Source organism: Neoarius graeffei, chromosome 25 (genome assembly GCF_027579695.1).
Source record: "Neoarius graeffei isolate fNeoGra1 chromosome 25, fNeoGra1.pri, whole genome shotgun sequence".
Classification (NCBI taxonomy): Eukaryota; Metazoa; Chordata; class Actinopteri; order Siluriformes; family Ariidae; genus Neoarius; species Neoarius graeffei.
Window position 1 is genome coordinate 44,670,990 of NC_083593.1, and position 19,698 is coordinate 44,690,687.

The window sequence follows — 19,698 nt, forward strand, 5'->3', positions numbered from 1 at the left end:
GTTTCATAGTTCAGACATTTGCAATATTTCTTCTGCCTTTGCACTAGTTCTGCCACTGCTCTTTGCTGGGTTAGACGGCATTGTTGACTCTTAGGTCTGTCTTTGGTTCCATATAAGTTTTTTTTGTAATTATTTCTCCTGAGTGGGATATATATTTTTTATTTCTTTTTCTTTAGAGCTTGAATGTCAATTTCAGTTGTCACTGCCATGTTTTTTTTTTTTTACTTTGGCATTTAATACAATGTTGCTTTAAATTTAGATTTTTCAAGAAAATGAATATGTTCTTAATCCTGTGTATCTATTGTCATTTTGTGGATTCTTACCTTTATAACTTCATTGTAACTTAAGGTACAAAACACTTAAGTTGTCTCCTAGTAGTGTGCATGAGGTAAGAGTTAGGGCTAGAAAACTAATAGTATACCTAGAAGGGTAATTGCAGTATACTTCAAAACTGAAAAGTGGACTAGATGTATATAACCAGTAACTAACAGTATATTTCCAATATGCTATCAAGTATACTTTTATCAACTAAAAAGTGGACTAGAAGTGTGTAACGAGTAAACCAATAGTATATTTCTGGTCTACTACAAAGTATACTTTAGTAAACTAAAGCGTGAACTAGAAGTATAAAACGAGTAAACTCATTATTTCTAGTATACTATGAAGTGTGCTTTTGTAAACTAAAGAGTGGACTACAAGTATAGAACTAGGAAACTATTAGTATACAAGTTTGCTTGTGGTATACTTGCAGTACAAAATAAACAAATACTTAGTTGTATACTCAGCGTTTACTTCTCTGAGACTTAAAGTATACTTTTTATAAACTAAAAGTGAGCCAATTTAGTCCTAAGAAGTATTAGATTAGCTTACTTACAAGTATACTGTAAGTACATTGATATCAGTATACTTGGTCCACAAAAGTATACTTAAGGAAATATACTTTAAGTTTACTTAAGTATACTTAATAAAATTAACTTGAAGTATACTTCTTTTTGCACACAGTGGGCTTTAATTTCATACAAGTGCAAGGTGTAATCATGGTATAAATATGTTCTGGGGCCATACACAGACACACTTACCGTTAGAGGAGATTGTTTAGTATTGTTCTTAGCAGTTAGTAGCCATTGGCCTTAAATAGGACAACTTCAGTATAAATAGGCTACTACTGACTAAATCAACAGATTAAATTATTTTATTTGTAATAAATAAAAACAATGCTGCTCAACTAAGAACTAGTCATCAGATACCACATACTCAAAGTTTAATTTGTTTTTTTTTACATTCAAATTTTCATCAATCAATAAATCCATCAATCAATTATTACGTTTGTGCTATGCTTCATTAATGTGTAGGGATGAAGATGATTGCAGTGCAGTCTGTTGCTTATTGTTCTCTGTGTAACTCTTTCTTCCTGCTGCTTTCAGGTCATCCTGCAACTCTGTTTTTCTCATCATTAGTCTGAGAGCGTGTTAAGAAATCTTGCACCTGTCCAAGAGGTGATTAGTTGTAGCTCCTTGAACTTTCGACATGCATAATATCAAACCACTGATAGCAGAGATGTCCACAAGCACCAGTGATCAGTGCTTTTTCTCCACCTACACAGACGTTCTGCACCGGCTACTCGATCCCAGAAAAAAAAAAAACCTTTCCTTTCAACGTTCAAGCGATTTGTATCATCTCCGCTGCCCATAATTTGCTGCAAATCCAATTATTTCACCACGAAATTGTCTAACATGAGTTATTTTAATATTTTTTTAATCAATTCTCGTGCTCTGATTGACTGAACCAGACCATGTGACCACGCTGTAGCGTATGTAGTCATGCTACAGAGCCAGGCAGCATACTACAGAGGGTAACTGAAAAAGCCAAGCACACACACATTTGGAGGGAAATTTCATACATATTTTACAAGTACACTACCGTTCAAAAGTTTGGGGTCACTTTGAAATGTCCTTATTTTTGAAAGAAAAGCACTGTTCTTTTCAATGAAGATCACTTTAAACTACTCAGAAATCCACTCTATACATTGCTAATGTGGTAAATGACTATTCTAGCTGCAAATGTCTGGTTTTTGGTGCAATATCTCCATAGGTGTATAGAGACCCATTTCCAGCAACTCTCACTCCAGTGTTCTAATGGTACAATGTGTTTGCTCATTGCCTCAGAAGGCTAATGGATGATTAGAAAACCCTTGTACAATCATGTTAGCACAGCTGAAAACAGTTTAGCTCTTCAGAGAAGCTATAAAACTGACCTTCCTTTGAGCAGATTGAGTTTCTGGAGCATCACATTTGTGGGGTCGATTAAATGCTCAAAATGGCCAGAAAAATGTCTTGACTATATTTTCTATTCATTTTACAACTTATGGTGGGAAATAAAAGTGTGACTTTTCATGGAAAACACAAAATTGTCTGGGTGACCTCAAACTTTTGAACGGTAGTGTATTTTACAGAGAAATGGTTACTAATTTATTAGCTGAGAATGCACCAGAAGGCATGTAAATTTCAAAATTTTCTGGGGGGGAGAGATGCCCCCAGACCTGCCTAGCATTAGGATGCCTTTGGTTTCACCACCGCAAATTCCAGAGCCGCCTACTACTCTTTTTTTTTTTTTAAAGCTGGCCACTTCAGACTTTCTGGAGAACCCTGAATAGGGATGTTTAAGGTATTTTCCACTTGAGCATTGCTTAATAAAACTTGTCCCTGAGAAGTTTCCTTGACTTTTACCACGATTGGTACTTGTTGCATGAAATCTTCATAACTAATGACAACATCTTTTATAAAATCACACTAAGTGCAAGGTTCATAAGAACATTTCTTTTAGTATTTATATCTAGAATTGTATTCATATTTTTATTAGATTATATTTACTTATTTTTACATTTGATGATAGATAGATAGATAGATAGATAGATAGATAGATAGATAGATAGATAGATAGATAGATAGATAGATAGATAGATAGATAGAGTTCAAATACTTTTTTCCTCAACAATTTTGTTTTTTATTCTTATGTATATTGATCACACATGTATTTGAAAACAAGTATCTAACAAAACATATTTAATTATATTATAAATTATATGTAACTGAAATGATAATTTACAGTAACATTTATTGACAAAAGTATACTTCAATGCAGTTTTATAGAATTTTATACTTGAGATCAATATTCAGTATTTCGGCATATTTTATATAATTACACAAATTTGTTCATATCTTTACAACTGAAAGACGATGGACAAATGCTAGTTTTTAAGTATTAGAGTAGTCTATTTGGTGACCAAAAAAGATAACTTCGAACCTATGTGCATAGAAACTAAGACAAACGTTACTCCAAGAACTTTATCTGCTTGTAATTTGTAAATACATGTCATGTGCCACTAATATTTAGCGTAGTTGTAACTTAGCTACTATTATTAATATATGCAGTATGTGTCAAAAGTTTGGACACACCTACTCATTCATAGTTACTCATTCATAGTCTGTATTTTCTACATTGTAGAACAATCCTAAGACATCAAAATTATGAAAAAAACAGATGGACCGTATATGGAATTATGTAGTAAACAAAAAAAGAAGTGTTACAAAACAAAATATTTCAGATTTCAGATTCTTCAAAGTAGACAGCGTTTACTGTACCTTGATGACACTTTGCACACTATTGGCATTATCTTAACCAGCTTCATGAGGAAGTCACCTGGAACGCTTTTCAATTAACATGTGCCTCGTCAAAAGTTAATTAGTGCAATTTCTTGCCTTCTTAAGGAGTTTGAGCTCAAACAGTAAATAGTAAATAATACAAATACAGTAAACAGCCCTATTCCATCCACAACTGTAGTAATCCATATTGTGTCAAGAACCGAACAACTAAGTAAAAAGAAACGACATCCATCATTACTTTAAGACATGAAGTATCTTTTAATTCATAAAAATAAAGAAAAAAAAGCATTGAATTTTATGATGTGTGCAAACTTTTGACTGGTACTGTATGACTGGTTACTAATTCACATATTAACAAACTGCTGAAGATTTATTACATTCCGACAGAACACCATCTTTTGAGGTGAAGTTTATTGTTCAGTAATGTATGTTATATCTCATCTCATTATCTCTAGCCGCTTTATCCTGTTCTACAGGGTCGTAGGCAAGCTGGAGCCTATCCCAGCTGACTACGGGCGAAAGGCGGGGTACACCCTGGACAAGTCACCAGGTCATTACAGGGCTGACACATAGACACAGACAACCATTCACACTCACATTCAAACCTACGGTCAATTTAGAGTCACCAGTTAACCTAACCTGCATGTCTTTGGACTGTGGGGGAAACCGGAGCACCCGGAGGAAACCCACGCGGACACGGGGAGAACATGCAAACTCCGCACAGAAAGGCCCTCGCCGGCCACAGGGCTCGAACCCGGACCTTCTTGCTGTGAGGCGACAGCGCTAACCACTACACCACCGTGCCGCCCTATGTATGTTATATAAAGTCAATTTATTTAGTGTATAAAACCAACAGTAAAGATGACTGAGAGTTTGTTCATTGTTGGCTAAAATTTCAGAATTATAACATGTCTATCCACACGCCTTATTTTTTCATTCGTGTACATATGAATGACTTCTGGCTGTTTGTGTATCGTGTCATGCTAAGCTGCAGAACCCTCAACAGTCTCATATCTAGGATGCCATGGAGAGACTTTCAGTGCCATGACTTGCACAATCAAGTAACAAAAAAAATGAAAAAAGAAGACTTTGATGCTCTCTCTCTCTCTCTCTCTCTCTCTCTCTCTCACACACACACACACACACACACACACCTATCAGCAATACGGTTCATGAATAATGCAGGAACTAAACGCAGCGTTTTGCATCACTGGGACAAAAATATTCCCTATTGAAGACACTTCACAGCTCTTAATATGTGCCTGCAAAGTGCTGACACTTTTTTTTTTTTAACCTAAGGGATTGTCATTTTAAATGTGGTACAGAAGCAGCAGTATATACCCCACCCTGATATTGAACCGCCACTCAACATACTACTCGACATCACAAACTGGAAGCAGGAACATATTTATCTTTCATCCATTTTACATTCACTTCTGAAACAAGTCAGCTCTTCAAATGTGGTATTCTGAGAACCATATATTTACCATATTTACACTATTTAGGGGCGGCACGGCGGTGTAGTGGTTAGCACTGTCGCCTCACAGCAAGAAGGTTCTGGATTCGAGCCCAGTGGCCGATGGGGGCCTTTCTGTGTGGAGTTTGCATGTTCTCCCTGTGGGTGTGTTCCGGTTTCCCCCACAGTCCAAAAGTTAGGTTAAAGGAGAACCGAAGGCAAAATTTTTTTTATCATCAAAATTCTATTTATCTCATTTTATTAAATATAGGAATGCATTTTTGATCGCTATTTTGTCACTGCTATAGCAAGTTATGAGTGTTTGAACTATGCTATGTAATACATCAGTCCATATGTCAAAGCGATGGCCGTAAACGAAATTCGTTGAGACCTGCGCGAGACATCGTAGGACGGAAATAAAACGCACAGCGGAAATCAAAGTGACCGACATCTGCCAACGTTCCCTGTGTCCGAAATCACTCACTCGTTCACTACTCCCTATATAGGGAATTACTATATAGTGAGCTCATTGGTAAAATGAAAAAACGCTTTCGGACACAACTCCGCCGCGTCGGTATTTACATCATTACTGTCGCACAATTAAAACATGCCAGATCAGTTGGCTGGTGGGTTTTCAAAATAATAAATACATGCATGTATTTTTGTGATAAATCCATATTATACTGAGCATATTTCCCACATTAATCAATACAAAGTACCTGCATATTTCAATTTTTTTTTTAAATCAAGGCTGAATACTTTCTTCTTTGTCGCTGCCCTTTATTAAATCAAATTTGAGACTTTTAATTTGATTCCTTCAGCACGACCGCAATGCGTGATGGGATATATTGCTTTGGTTAGTGACCTTCGTTGTGCACTACTTTTCGTGATGCATTGTGGGATACTTTGAGTGCACTATGTAGGGAGTAAATAATCCTCACTAAGGTTTCGGACAGCACTACAAAATGGCGTCCTCACTGTATAGTGCCCCATATAATGAGTAAAGAGCGATTTTGGACACGGGGTAGTCAAACAATGCACGCGCTCTCTTTCGAATGCTGATGTAATCAAGCCGGAAGTTTTATTTGTTCTGATAGCAATCAGGAAAGTTTGAAAAAAGTAGGCAGTAATCGTCATTTAAACTCGTTTTTGTGCAATATTTCGTTTGGAAAACAGTTTTCAAAATGGCGGCACTGACACCTGGCTGACGCTTCATGTTTCGAAGTCTCGCACAAGTCTCGTGAAGATCGCGAGGATAAGCGACGCCTGCCGTGGACCAAACGAACTAAATTCAACATGGCTAAAAACCGAATAGGCCGATAAGTATAATATTTAATTGCAATTAGTTGCCAATACGAGTCACGATATAAGGTTACTAAAACCAAAAACGTAATTGAATAACACGTTAATTAAGAAATAAAGCAAGTTTAAAAATGACTTCAGTTCCCCTTTAACTGGTGGATCTAAATTGACCGTAGGTGTGAATGTGAGTGTGAATGGTTGTCTGTGTCTATGTGTCAGCCCTGTGATGACCTGGTGACTTGTCCAGGGTGTACCCCGCCTCTCGCCCATAGTCAGCTGGGATAGGCTCCAGCTTGCCCGCGACCTTGCACAGGATAAGCAGTTACACTGCAAAAAACTGAAAACTGAATTCGAGGAGAAAATTCCTTAATACTAGTGAAATCTATCTTGCTGCATGGACAGATAATTTTACTTGACCAGACAACTTGGAATAAGTTGGTTACAATCTAGAACTAGTTTTAACTAGACTGCATTTCCGCAGAGAAAATGCAAAGTGCGCTTGCTGAGCTGTAGCAGAACAGCTATCATGCCAACATGCTAAAAGCTAGCATGCCAACATGCTAACAGCTAGCATGCTAACAAGCTAGAATGCTAAAATGTTAACAGCTAGCATGCTAACATGCTAACAGCTAGCAAGCTAACAGCTAGCATACTAACACTCCATTCATTTGAATGGGGCCAAAAATCAATGGAAGCCTATGGAGGGAAAAAAGGATGTGTGAAAACCAAGAAAAAGACGAGTGCAAGTCTCAGATGAGGGGATGGATGTGTGTGGGGACTTGCCCTGAGGCATCATATGAAGTCTCTTGAAGTTTGGTCACTCAGTTAAAAAATTTGACGGAGAGTGAAAGCTTTTTTCCCGAAACGCCATTCATTTTCAATGGGGCCAAAAATGAATGGAAGTGAATGGATGAAAAAGTGGTGGATGAAAAGAAAAGAAAAAATGAGTGCGGGTCAGAACCGAATGCATATATGTGTCTGGGGAGTTGGCCTGAGGTATCATATGAGGTTTGGTGCGTCTGCGATGAAACATGTCCGAGCAGGACGATTCGATTCGTGAGCCCTATTCATTCTCTATGGGAAAAAAATGACAGAAAAACGACAATAAGGAGAGAACAGGTGTGTCGATCCAAAAGCTGAAAACAAGCACGCCATTCCAGATCGGGCCCTACGTTTCAGCGTTGGAACGGTGTATCTATCTCGAAAGCCCTAGGAGGAGTAGTGGATCCAAAAAACGGGTGAAAACGAATAATAATAATAATAATAAAACTTAAGAAGAACAATAGTGTGCTTTTGCAAGTGCACTAATAATCTCAGAGTTGGTGTCTAGAGTAGAGTTCTTCTAACAGGAAATGCTAGATCATTTCAGCTACATTCAAGATATTCTAATTTGTTAAGATATCATTTTTGCAGTGTAGAAGAAAACAAGACACCAACTCTGAGATTATAGACCCCTTCGCAGTAAACGTTATTCATACGTAAGCGGAAATTGAGCGCGCAGCCTGGACCCAAAAAAGACTCAGAAATGCCTAGTTGTTGTGTTGTCGGGTGTCAGAATCGTAGCAGTGATGGGGTTAAAATGTACAGAATTCCAGCAGGATCTCACCCATTCCAAAAAAATCGCCGACGTCTATGGCTACAAGCCATCAAACGTGTAGACTGGGATGAAAGCACCATCAAAAATGCGCGGGTTTGCAGCGCCCACTTCATCACAGGTAAGATCAGGCTATTTATTAAATCTTTCTTTTTTATTCTTTCTAGTCTTCGTTTATTGATGTAGCAAAATACTTTGGTAACGTTTGTCTGATTAGCTGGGTCATAGTTACACAATGTAATGAATATTGTTAGCATGTTAACTTAGCTCTGCATGCAGTTTTGTTTGTAGGAGAGGTCTCGCTTGACTCAAGCAGTCCAGATTTTGTGCCATCATTATTTGTGTATGCCGAAAGTCACAATTTTAAAGCAAGTATGGAAAGGTAAAATTGTGTGCCCTCACTCTAAATGCCAACTTACGTTGACTGCTCTAACCTAGCTCCCGCCCCGTTCAGTTTCATTTCTGCTCTCTGCCTCTCGCTTTTTACGCAGCTCTGATTTCTCTTAGCTGCACTCTTTACACCATCATTCCTTTCATGCCATTACCTCCTGCAAATTGCTGTTTAGTGTTGGTATTTGCTGTTGTAGCTAAAGCCACATTGCCATCACATCACTGGCATAATTTGATTAAAACAAAATGAATATGAATGTCCCATTGTTAATCAAGTTGGACATGCCCGCACATAACATAATCATATGCATCTAAAGACTTGCAGGCACGAAGTTTTTCGTGGGTGTACACTGAAGTCTTGTCAATAAGGTACGAGTATATATCTGGCCATTGTATACCAGGGAACTTACTAACATCGTCCGTCCATTCTTTAATTAAATACGGATCCGGTAGGCGATGTCCACTTGTTAGAGTTAACTTATTTATGTAGCATTCTCGATCTTGTAACGACAATTGTTTTGCATAATCTGACAGCTTATAATGCCGGTCTATGGGCAGCGCCATTGTTTCTGAGTCCAGGCTGCGCGCGCATCCTGGCAACGGTCGGTTTGTTTACAAACATGCGAAGGGGTCTATTAAAACTAGTTTTAGATTGTAACCAACTTATTCCAAGTTGTCTGGTCAAGTAAAATTCTCTGTCCATGCAGCAAGATAGATTTCACTAGTATTAAGGAATTTTCTCCTCGAATTCAGCTTTCAGTTTTTTTCCAGTGAACAGATAATGGATGGATGGATAGACACTATTTCAGGGTGATGAAGTTGGTAGCGTCGCTACCTCACAGCTTTAGAGTCTTCGGGGCTCAGGGTGGACTTTCAGATGTTCTCTGGGTTTGTAAGGTTTCCTCACATCTCCAAACCACAATCCGGGAGGCAGATTAGCAACTCAAAATTTCTCCCTGAGCCCTGTGATGGACTGGGGTCCTATGCTGGATGTGTTCCTGCCTCATAGACAATATTTCTGGGCTCTGGATGCACCACTGACCAGGATTAAGCAATTACTGAATATGAAATAATGAATGATGTATACAGAGTGGAGAAATTATACTCTTTGTATAACACACAATATTATTACCCAGAGAAGACTGTAAATTTAGTGTATAACTGATGTGCATAGTTTCCACAGTGCACTGTCATTTCTCATCTTATCTCATTATCTCTAGCCGCTTTATCCTGTTCTACAGGGTCGCAGGCGAGCTGGAGCCTATCCCAGCTGACTACGGGCGAAAGGCGGGGTACACCCTGGACAAGTCGCCAGGTCATCACAGGGCTGACACATAGACACAGACAACCATTCACACTCACATTCACACCTACGGTCAATTTAGAGTCACCAGTTAACCTAACCTGCATGTCTTTGGATTGTGGGGGAAACCGGCGCACCCGGAGGAAACCCACGCGGACACGGGGAGAACATGCAAACTCCGCACAGAAAGGTCCTCGCCGGCCACGGGGCTCGAACCCGGACCTTCTTGCTGTGAGGCGACAGCGCTAACCACTACACCACCGTGCCGCCCACTGTCATTTCTGTATAAATATATTATTTAACACCCACTAAAGCCAACAGATGTGCGTCAGTAGTGTATTCCAGACAGGAAATCGGTTTTAACATTTCCAGAACTCTGTACTTTCAGGTTCAATAGGCAATAGGTTTGGATTGTTTACGTTATGATCATTTCCGTTCAGTCCAGTGTCTCTCTTTAAAGAAGAGTCTAAATCGTAAATAATGGCTGAATGAGTCAGGGAGTGATTACAGAGCTGCACTTTTATCCTCTTATCTCATAACTGACATACTGAACACATCTCTTACCATGCCAGCCCATTGAGTAGGGGAAGGAGACCTCAAAGAGGTTGTCGTACTTTGTCAGAAGCGTTTTCATTATGCATGCAAGACCTGTGGTGAGAGAGAGAGAGAGAGAGAGAGATAAAACACTCAAACTATCCAGCCTCGACTTCAAATTACGTCCAGTACAGAAAGCATTATCGTGATTTAAAACATATGAATAAAATCTGAAAAAAAAGAATAAATAAACATTTTTCCCCAAATATTTTATACAGTATGTAAAAATTTCACTGTTTTTATCAACAGAAAAACACAATGTGCCACGTCTATCTCCTGCAAGAGAGCTTTGTTTAGTGCAAGAGTCACATGTACACTCAAGCACAGTGAAATTCCTCCTCTGCATTTAACCCATCTGAAGCAGTTAACACACACATAAGTGAGCAATGAGCGCGCGCACACATACCCAGAGCAGTGGGCAGCTGTGCTACAGCACCCGGGGAGCAGTTGTGGGTGAGGTGCCTCGCTCAAGGGCACCTCAGTTCAACCTCAGGCCATGGCTGCCCCATGTTAACCTAACCACGTCTTTGAATTATGGGGGAAACCGGAGCACCCAGACATGAGGAGAACATGCAAACTCCACACAGAAAGGCCCCCGTCAGCCGCTGGACTCGAACCTTCTTGCTGTGAGGCGACAGTGCTAACCGCCACACCACCGTGCCGCCCAACTACATTTATATCTCAGCACTGGAGGATTCTCAATCTGTCTGGTGTTGATTAACCGTCGCTAACACCGGCTCGGACACTAGTTCTGGCTCATTCTAATACATTATCGTTTCTATTGTAACAAACCACATGCTTATTTTTTTTTTTTAAGACGTCTCGTCAACACTTTTAGAAGGAGTCTCCAGTGTCAATGCTTTGTAACAGTCAGCTATAAATGTACAGCCCTGGGAAAGCTTTGCAGTTTCGCAGTAAAATGATTATCTACTTTTTTTCTTTGTCTTATTAACTTCACACGGTCAGAAATAGGGGTACAGGAGGAGTCCGTTTCATTCCCTCAAGATATAATTTACACTAATGTACCCCGCAGGGCTCATTATTGGACTTCAAGGTAACTAATGTGTACATTTTTAGGGCCAAAAGGGTACGTATATGTTCCCAAGCAGTATATAAAGGGTACAAAAACATACCTCAGAGAGTACTGACCCAGTAACAAGCCATTGTACCCCTAAAGGTACAATAATGTACTTTATTTTCTGAGAGTGCACATGAAAGGAAAAATAGAGAAGCTGCAGAGGGAGTGATTTTATAACTGTATAAGTGATAACAGGAGATAACTTTTTCCCCCTCAGATGTTCCAGGACATTAAATGCAACTCTAAATGGATAAAAAGCATTACATGTCGTCATAAATAAATAAACATTTTTTGTGATATATGAGGAATATCATTTTGGGAAGAGCCGTTCTAGGAAAATAATCAACTTCAGGATGATAACGATAACTCGGCTTCACATCATCCACTTCACACCATGGCACGGCTGATTATTTTCCTAAAGTATCATGCCTCCTCCTCCTCCTCCTATCCGTTTTTACGTCCTTTATCCTCAGTGCAGAGGGTTGGACGGCGCATGGTTCGTCAGAGTTCTCCAACGCCTTCTGTCTTGGGTGTCAGTTGAACTTAGACCAAGCCCTTTAAGGTCACTTTCCACACACTCCCTCCATGACTTCTGTGGCCTCCCTTTCCTTCTGTTGCCATCAACATTGAAGTTGCAAACGCGATTTATTATTGAACTGCTTCTTTGCACATGGCCATACCAATGGAATCTCCGCTGCTGGAGTGTAGACTTTAGATCTTTAAGACCAAGCTTCTCTCTTAGGACGGCAGTTCTTGTTCTGTCGTCAGGTCTTATGTGGCAAAGCCAACCCAACATGGCCCTCTCATTTCTTTCGAGTCTCTTGATATCGCTATCCTTCACTGGCCAGCACTCGCTACCATACAGCATAGCTCCTCTTATGTAGGTGTTATACACCTTCCCACGGGTTGACAGAGACAGGCTCCTACTGGACAGGACTGGGAGTAACTCTCTAAACTTGCCCCATGCACATCTTATTCTAAGGATAGTAGCAGCCTCACAGCCACCACCAGGCGTAAGGGTATCCCCAAGGTAACAGAACGAGTCTACAACTTCAAGCCTTTGGTTGCCAATGACCACATGGTCTGGTATCGATTGGACAGGCTATTCTGCAACACTACTACATCTAAAGGCAGAGTCAGTGGTCAGCCTTCCCTTGATGCCACTACACTTCTTGTGGATCCAGTGGGAACAGCCTGAGCAGTGGGAAGATGCCTGCAAGATTTTATTCCTTATTTAATGACTGTAACATGAAATAATTGACTACAAATGGACTTAAATAAAACTTGTCAATTCTTTAAAACTCCCCCAATTAAGTTCAACATCCAGCAGACATGAGGAATTATGTATTAGATTTTTTTTATAAATAATTTCTTTCGAAACAATTTCTAAACTATATAAACTAATGAGTAATTAGTTTCTTTAGAAACTACTGAAACTATTGGATATAGGAAGGATGTTTTGTATGTGTGTACAGCAGGCTCCCTTCGCTAAAACATCTCCCACTCAAGCCAAGTGCAATAACACACTACAACAAGTTTTTTTCCCCAACGTTAAACTGGTTGATTTTCCTGCCAATGAAGTGGATGTGTGTCCGAGTCAGAGGTCACTAATTCATAAGCAGCCTCTCAGGCGAAAACAATTGATTGTGCAGAAAGCAGTCGATATTAGTCAATATGGCAGATGGATACAGCTAATTTTTATTCAAATTAGACGTGCTAATTTAGGAAATAGGCTTCAGAAGCAGCATTTGTAATAAGATTCACAAATAGACAAATGTGTTTTGAGAAGAAATACTGTGAAAAGTGACAGGAAGAAGTACAACGTTTTTGATCATTCATGTACAGGAAGTGCCAAGTTAGGGTGACCAGACGTCCCAGTTTTACCGGGACAGTCCCGATTTGGGGTTGTGTGTCCCGAGTCCCGACAAAAGTCTGTCGGGACACGGATATGTCCCGGTTTTCGCCACTCGCGACGTTTGCGACTGAGCAGCGTGGGAATCATTAGCGGAGAAATGTCTGCATTTACTATTTTGATGAATTGACAGGAATCGCAAACTTTCCTGGTTACTGCCCCCTGGCCCTGTGGCATGGGTGTTAATTTAGCCACATTATTCCAGACAACAGAACGTGTTGCCATGCAACAATAAAATAAACATTAACTGGCGCGAATGTTCTTTGTCTAGCAGCAGTAATGCCGCAGCAATTATGCCGAAAAGAAAATGTACCTTTTCCAAAGATTTACAGGGCACCTACCCCTTCCTCCGAGAGGTGCAGAACAATGCGCACGAAGCCTACCGCACACACTGTAAGTGTTTTGTTCTTGTACTGAGTTGGGTAGCCTATGCTGCAAATGATGTGCGCTCCTGTGGGGGCTTTCCTCGGGCTGTCGCCCCTCTCCTCCTTTACTGCTGTTTTGTTTGAGTGTATATTTACGGAAGCCGCGAGAGGCCCTTCATATAATATTTTTTATTCACCTTGTTATCCCGAGATAACGACATAATTAATTCAGGATCTCGAGAAAACAACACAACTAATTTGAGATCTCGAGAAAACAAAACCATTATTTCATGATCTCAGCTGGATCACTGTATCTCCGTCGGTAGAGATGAAGCCGGGCCAGTCTTCTGCGGAGGTGCCGCGGACTAATTTTGAAATTATCCCTTATTAAAAGACTTAATGCAATCTCTCCCTGTGTCAACCCCTGATCAAAATATTGCCTTATTAGGTGATCGATTATTCCAGACATTCTAATGACCAAAGTTGCGTCTATACAGAATGAGAAATAGCCCCAAAGTCAACATATCACAAGTCTCTTGGCGCACCTGAATGAACCATTTCTCAGCTGTTTACTCGAGATCATGAAATAATGGTTTTGTTTTCTCGAGATCATGAAATAACGGTTTTGTTTTCTCGAGATCTCGAATTAGTTGTGTTGTTTTCTCGAGATCCTGAATTAATTATGTCGTTATCTCGGGATAACAAGGTGAATAAAAAAAAAAAGGATTATATGAAGGGCCTCTCTCGGCTTCCGTAGTATATATTCTCAAATCACTTGTCTCTTTTTTGTTTCTGTTTAACATACCATTCTGACAGTTTGGCCATATTGCTGTGTTGAACAGCTTGTTGCACCTTCCATTAAAGTGTTCACTTTTGTACACATCATCTTGCTTTATTCATTCAGTTGTGGGGAATGGTTAGTAAGGTTGATTCTGACCTAGGCTATGTTGAGGTCACATATCTACTTTTTAAGTTCATGCTATAGTGCATACAATTTTGAAAGCTCATTATTACGGGCGCGGGCGGGAGGGGGAGTGCACAATGTGGGAGCGGGCGGGAGAGGTGATAAGCTGTAGTCCCGCTAACTAAAAACGTGTTTAAAATAAAATTTATAAATTATTAATTTATGTCTATCATATATAATTTGTGCTGGATATTTTATGGTAATTTCTTATAGGCATACTTGTATTTCCTAGAATGTAAATGTGAGGAGTGACATATAAGCTATGTGCAATGTACAACATTCTTAATATCCACTGTAGATTTTGGTAGGTGTGTTGGGTATCTCTGTAAAGCCTCAGCTGCGCATGCCGCCTGGCAACACGCACCCTCGCTACGTGCGCTAGGTGAAGGATCGGTCAGTGGAGAGCTCAGCTAAGCTCAGCATGTTTAATTCCCCAAGCCAATGACAAGAACTTTCGTGAGAAATAACGTGAACGTCTGCATCATGCGGGATTTGCGAGCGGGAGCGGGACAAAATATGGCAGGCGCGGGCAGGAGCGGGACTGAAAATTCTGTTCCGCGCAGACCTCTAGTGCCAAGTAAGGAATAATCATCAAATATACCATGCACTGAGAGGCTCCGGTTGAAATTATGGATTCTCTGAGGTGACTGGCATAGTACTATTAACTGGCATAGTTCTAGAAAACAGTACTATACTAGTCACCGAAGAGAATCCATAATTCCCGGTGCCTCTGAGTGCATGGTATATTTGATTTATATCCCTCATCAAACAAGATCAACTGTGAGCTACTGCTCATTTACGTATCCCCCCCGCTCTCATTTACATCAGAATGCAAGCAATCGAAGGAATCGGACACTTATTATGAATATTGACTTCAACAAATAATTAACGCTGAAACAAGTAAGTAAAGAGCAGTGTCTCTCCCCAGGGATTTCAAACAGCATCCTGGTAAACTGTCGTTTTGAAATAGCATTTTGCTTCTTGAAATAGCATCAAAATCCATATGTTTCATAAATACATTCAGTCGGTAAACAGGAAGTCAATGTGCGACAGACCTGAAAATGGTATACATGGTATAGAACCCCAAGCTGAAACTCGATACCAAATATCAAGCAGTTGTGATTTGTAGTTGCTGAGAAAAGTGTGACGAAAATTTTGTAACTCCACCCTATATGTTCCGTAAATACATTCAGTCGGTAAACAGGAAGTCGATGTGCGACAGACCTGAAAACGGTATACACAGTAAAGAGCCCCAAGCTGAAGTTTGGTACCAAGTGGCTAGGATTTGCGGTTGCTGAGAAAAAGGGCGTTTTGGACGGACGGAGATACAGACGGAGGTAAATAAACCAGTATACGACCTGCGCATGTGTAATGTATCATGCTATCACCTACCTCTCGAGGCGTGATCATGATACGTAGATCTACACACACAGAAATGCTCACTGTGGCACGAGTCGGCCGTATAGCTTGAAACTGTGACGTCAGTCCATGGTATATCCAGGATATACAGTGCTCAGCGTAAATGAGTGCACCCCCTTTGAAAAGTAACATTTTAAACAATATCTCAGTGAACACACACAATTTCCAAAATGTTGACAAGACAAAGTTTAATATAACATCTGTTTAACTTATAAAGTGAAAGTACGTAAGGTTAATAATATAACTTAGATTACACATTTTTTCAGTTTTACTCAAATTAGGGTGGTGCAAAAAATGAGTACACCCCACAACAAAAACTACTACATCTAGTACTTTGTATGGCCTCCATGATTTTTAATGACAGCACCAAGTCCTCTAGGCATGGAATGAACAAGTTGGCGACATTTTGCAACATTTTGCAATGCTTTTTCCATTCTTCAACAATGACCTCTTTTAGTGACTGGATGCTGGATGGAGAGTGATGCTCAACTTGTCTCTTCAGAATTCCCCATAGGTGTTCAATTGGGTTCAGATCAGGAGACATACTTGGCCACTGAATCACTTTCACCCTGTTCTTCTTCAGAAATCAACAGTGGCCTTAGATGTGTGTTTAGTCATGTTGGAAAAGTGCACGACGACCAAGGGCACGGAGTGATGGTAGGATCTTCTCTTTCAGTATAGAGCAATACATCTGTGAATTCATGATGCCATCAATGAAATGCAGCTCCCCGACACCAGCAGCACTCATGCAGCCCCACATAAGGACACTGCCACCACCATGTTTCACTGTAGGCACCATGCATTTTTCTTTGTATTCCTCACCTTTGCGATGCCATACAGTTTTGAAGCCATCAGTTCCAAAAACATTTATCTTGGTCTCATCACTCCAGGGTATAGAGTCCCAGTAGTCTTCATCTTTGTCAGCATGGGCCCTGGCAAACTCTAGGTGGGCTTTTTTGTGCCTGGGCTTTAGGAGAGTTCGTCAACGGCCTATGCACCCAAGAGGAGCAAAGGGCTTAATGAATGAATGAATGACTTTAGGAGAGGCTTCTTTCGTGGACGGCATCCATGCATGCCATTCCTCTGCAGTGTATGCTGTATTGTGTCACGGGAAATAGTCACCCCAGTTTGGCTTTCTACTTCTTTAGAATAACTGCAGTGAACTTGCATGCCGATTTTCTTCAACCCTTCTCATCAGAAGACGCTCCTGTCGAGGTGTTAATGTCCGTGGACGACCTGGACGTCTCTGTGAGGTGGTTGCAGTTCCATCTTTCTTACATTTTTGTACCACTTTTGCTACAGTATTCTGACTGATAAGTAAAGCTTTGCTGATCTTCTTGTAGCCTTCACCTTTGTGGTGTAAAGAAATTATTTTCTTTGGGGAATTCTGAAGAGACAAGTTGAGCATCACTCTCCATCCAGCATCCAGTCACGAAAAGAGGTCATTGTTGAAGAATGGAAAAAGCATTGCAAAATGTTGCAAAATGTCGCCAACTTGTTCATTCCATGCCTAGAAGACTTGGTGCTGCCATTAAAAATCATGGAGGCCATACAAAGTACTAGATGTAGTAGTTTTTGTTGTGGGGTGTACTCATTTTTGCACCACCCTAATTTGAGTAAAACTGAAAAAATGTGTAATCTAAGTTATATTATTAACCTTACTTTCACGTTATAAGTTAAACAGATGTTATATTAAACTTTGTCTTGTCAACATTTTGGAAATTGTTTGTGTTCATTGAGATATTGTTTAAAATATTACTTTTCAAAGGGGGTGGACTCATTTACGCCCAGCACTGTACCATGACTGACTCACACCATATCCTTTTTTTTTTTTCATTTTTGACATCACAAGATACACATTGCTTAATCAATGGTGGAACTATTTTGTGTCACATGAGCCATCTTTGGCCAATCCCCGCACGGGAATTTTTTGATGAGGGATATTAAACACAAAGGAGAGCAGTCAAATCAGAAAGTAATCAACGACACGCTAGCTACTACCCTCTAGTCAATTATTTCCTATAACGTTATAATTACAATACCAGTCAAAAGCTTGGACACACCTTCTAATTCAATGTTTTTTCTCCATTTTTATTAATGAAGACACTTCATGTCTTAAAGTAATCATGGATGTCGTTTCTCTTTCCTTAGTTGAGCAGTTCTTGACAAAATATGGATTATTACAGTTGTGGATGGAATAGGGCTATTTACTGTATTTTTATTATTTACTATTTAATCTCAAGCACATTAAGAAGGCAAGACACTCGTCTAATAATTCACTTTTGACGAGGCACAGCTGTTAATTGAAAAGCATTCCAGGTGACTACCTCGTGAAGCTGGTTAAGATAATGTCAATAGTGTGCAAAGCGTCATCAAGGGAAACGCTGGCTACTTTGAAGAATTAAAAATATCAAACACTTTGTTTTTTCATACATTTCTGTTTACCACATATTTAACAGTTATTCTACTAAATCGAGTCGTACATGAGCGGATAGCCGAGAAGGCGTGGAGCACTGAGTCGGCTATAAGCCATGTATGACGAGACTGAATAGAATAACTGTTTTATTCTATCCAGTCACTGGATTTTAAAGGAACAGTCCACCGTACTTCCATAATGAAATATGCTCTTATCTGAATTGAGACAAGCTGCTCCGTACTTCTCCGAGCTTTGCACGACCTCCCAGTCAGTCAGACGCGCTGTCACTCCTGTTAGCAATGTAGCTAGGCTCAGTATGGCCAACGGTATTTTTTGGGGCTGTAGTTAGATGCGACCAAACTCTTCCGCGTTTTTCCTGTTTACATAGGTTTATATGACCAGTGATATGAAACAAGTTCAGTTACACAAATTGAAACGTAGCGATTTTCTATGCTATGGAAAGTCCGCACTATAATGACAGGCGTACTAACACCTTCTGCGCGCTTCAACAGCGCATTGATACGGAGCTCAGATATCAATGTGCTGCCGAAGCGCGCAGAAGGTGTTAGTACGCCTGTCATTATAGTGCGGACTTTCCATAGCATAGAAAATCGCTACGTTTCAATTTGTGTAACTGAACTTGTTTCATGTCACTGGTCATATAAACCTATGTAAACAGGAAAAACACGGAAGAGTTTGGTCGCATCTAACTACAGCCCCAAAAAATACCATTGGCCATGCTGAGCCTAGCTACATTGCTAACAGGAGTGACAGCGTGTCTGACTGCGTCTGACTGACTGGGAGGTCGCGCAAAGCTCGGAGAGGTACGGAGCAGCTCGTCTCAATTCAGATAAGAGCATATTTCATTATGGAAGTACGGTGGACTGTTCCTTTAAGAAACAGCCTTTTTATTTTTTGCAAATTTGATAAATAAAAACTTTACGCAAAACGTCCGACAAACTCATTTCCGCTTAGAATGTAAACAAACTGGCGAAATGACAGGAGCAATTTATGAAAAATGCTACAATAATAATAATAATAATAATAATAATAATAATTCTTGAAAAGTTAAAAAAAAAAAAAGGTACGTTCTTACCATTAAATACTTTCATTCCATATTTTGTTGCTTTTTTGTATTTTGTTTTCGAGTACAGTTTTTATTTCCTCCTTGGCTGGTTCAGCAACCCACTCCACCATTTTGTTTTTCTCTACTCACGGTATATGAGCTGATAGCTTAGTAGTA

At 39.9% G+C, this 19,698-nt stretch overlaps 1 protein-coding gene across 4 annotated transcripts in view; it reads right to left on the bottom strand.

The window, feature by feature from the left end:
- The window catches only part of galt (galactose-1-phosphate uridylyltransferase), a 324,066-nt gene that overhangs the window by 139,040 nt on the left and 165,328 nt on the right, over nt 1-19,698 (bottom strand). For all 4 annotated transcript variants that reach the window (XM_060908973.1, XM_060908974.1, XM_060908975.1 and 1 more), the window contains one exon: nt 10,272-10,355. In XM_060908973.1, the coding sequence (XP_060764956.1) occupies nt 10,272-10,355 (84 nt within the window). The remainder of the gene's footprint in view (nt 1-10,271; nt 10,356-19,698) is intronic.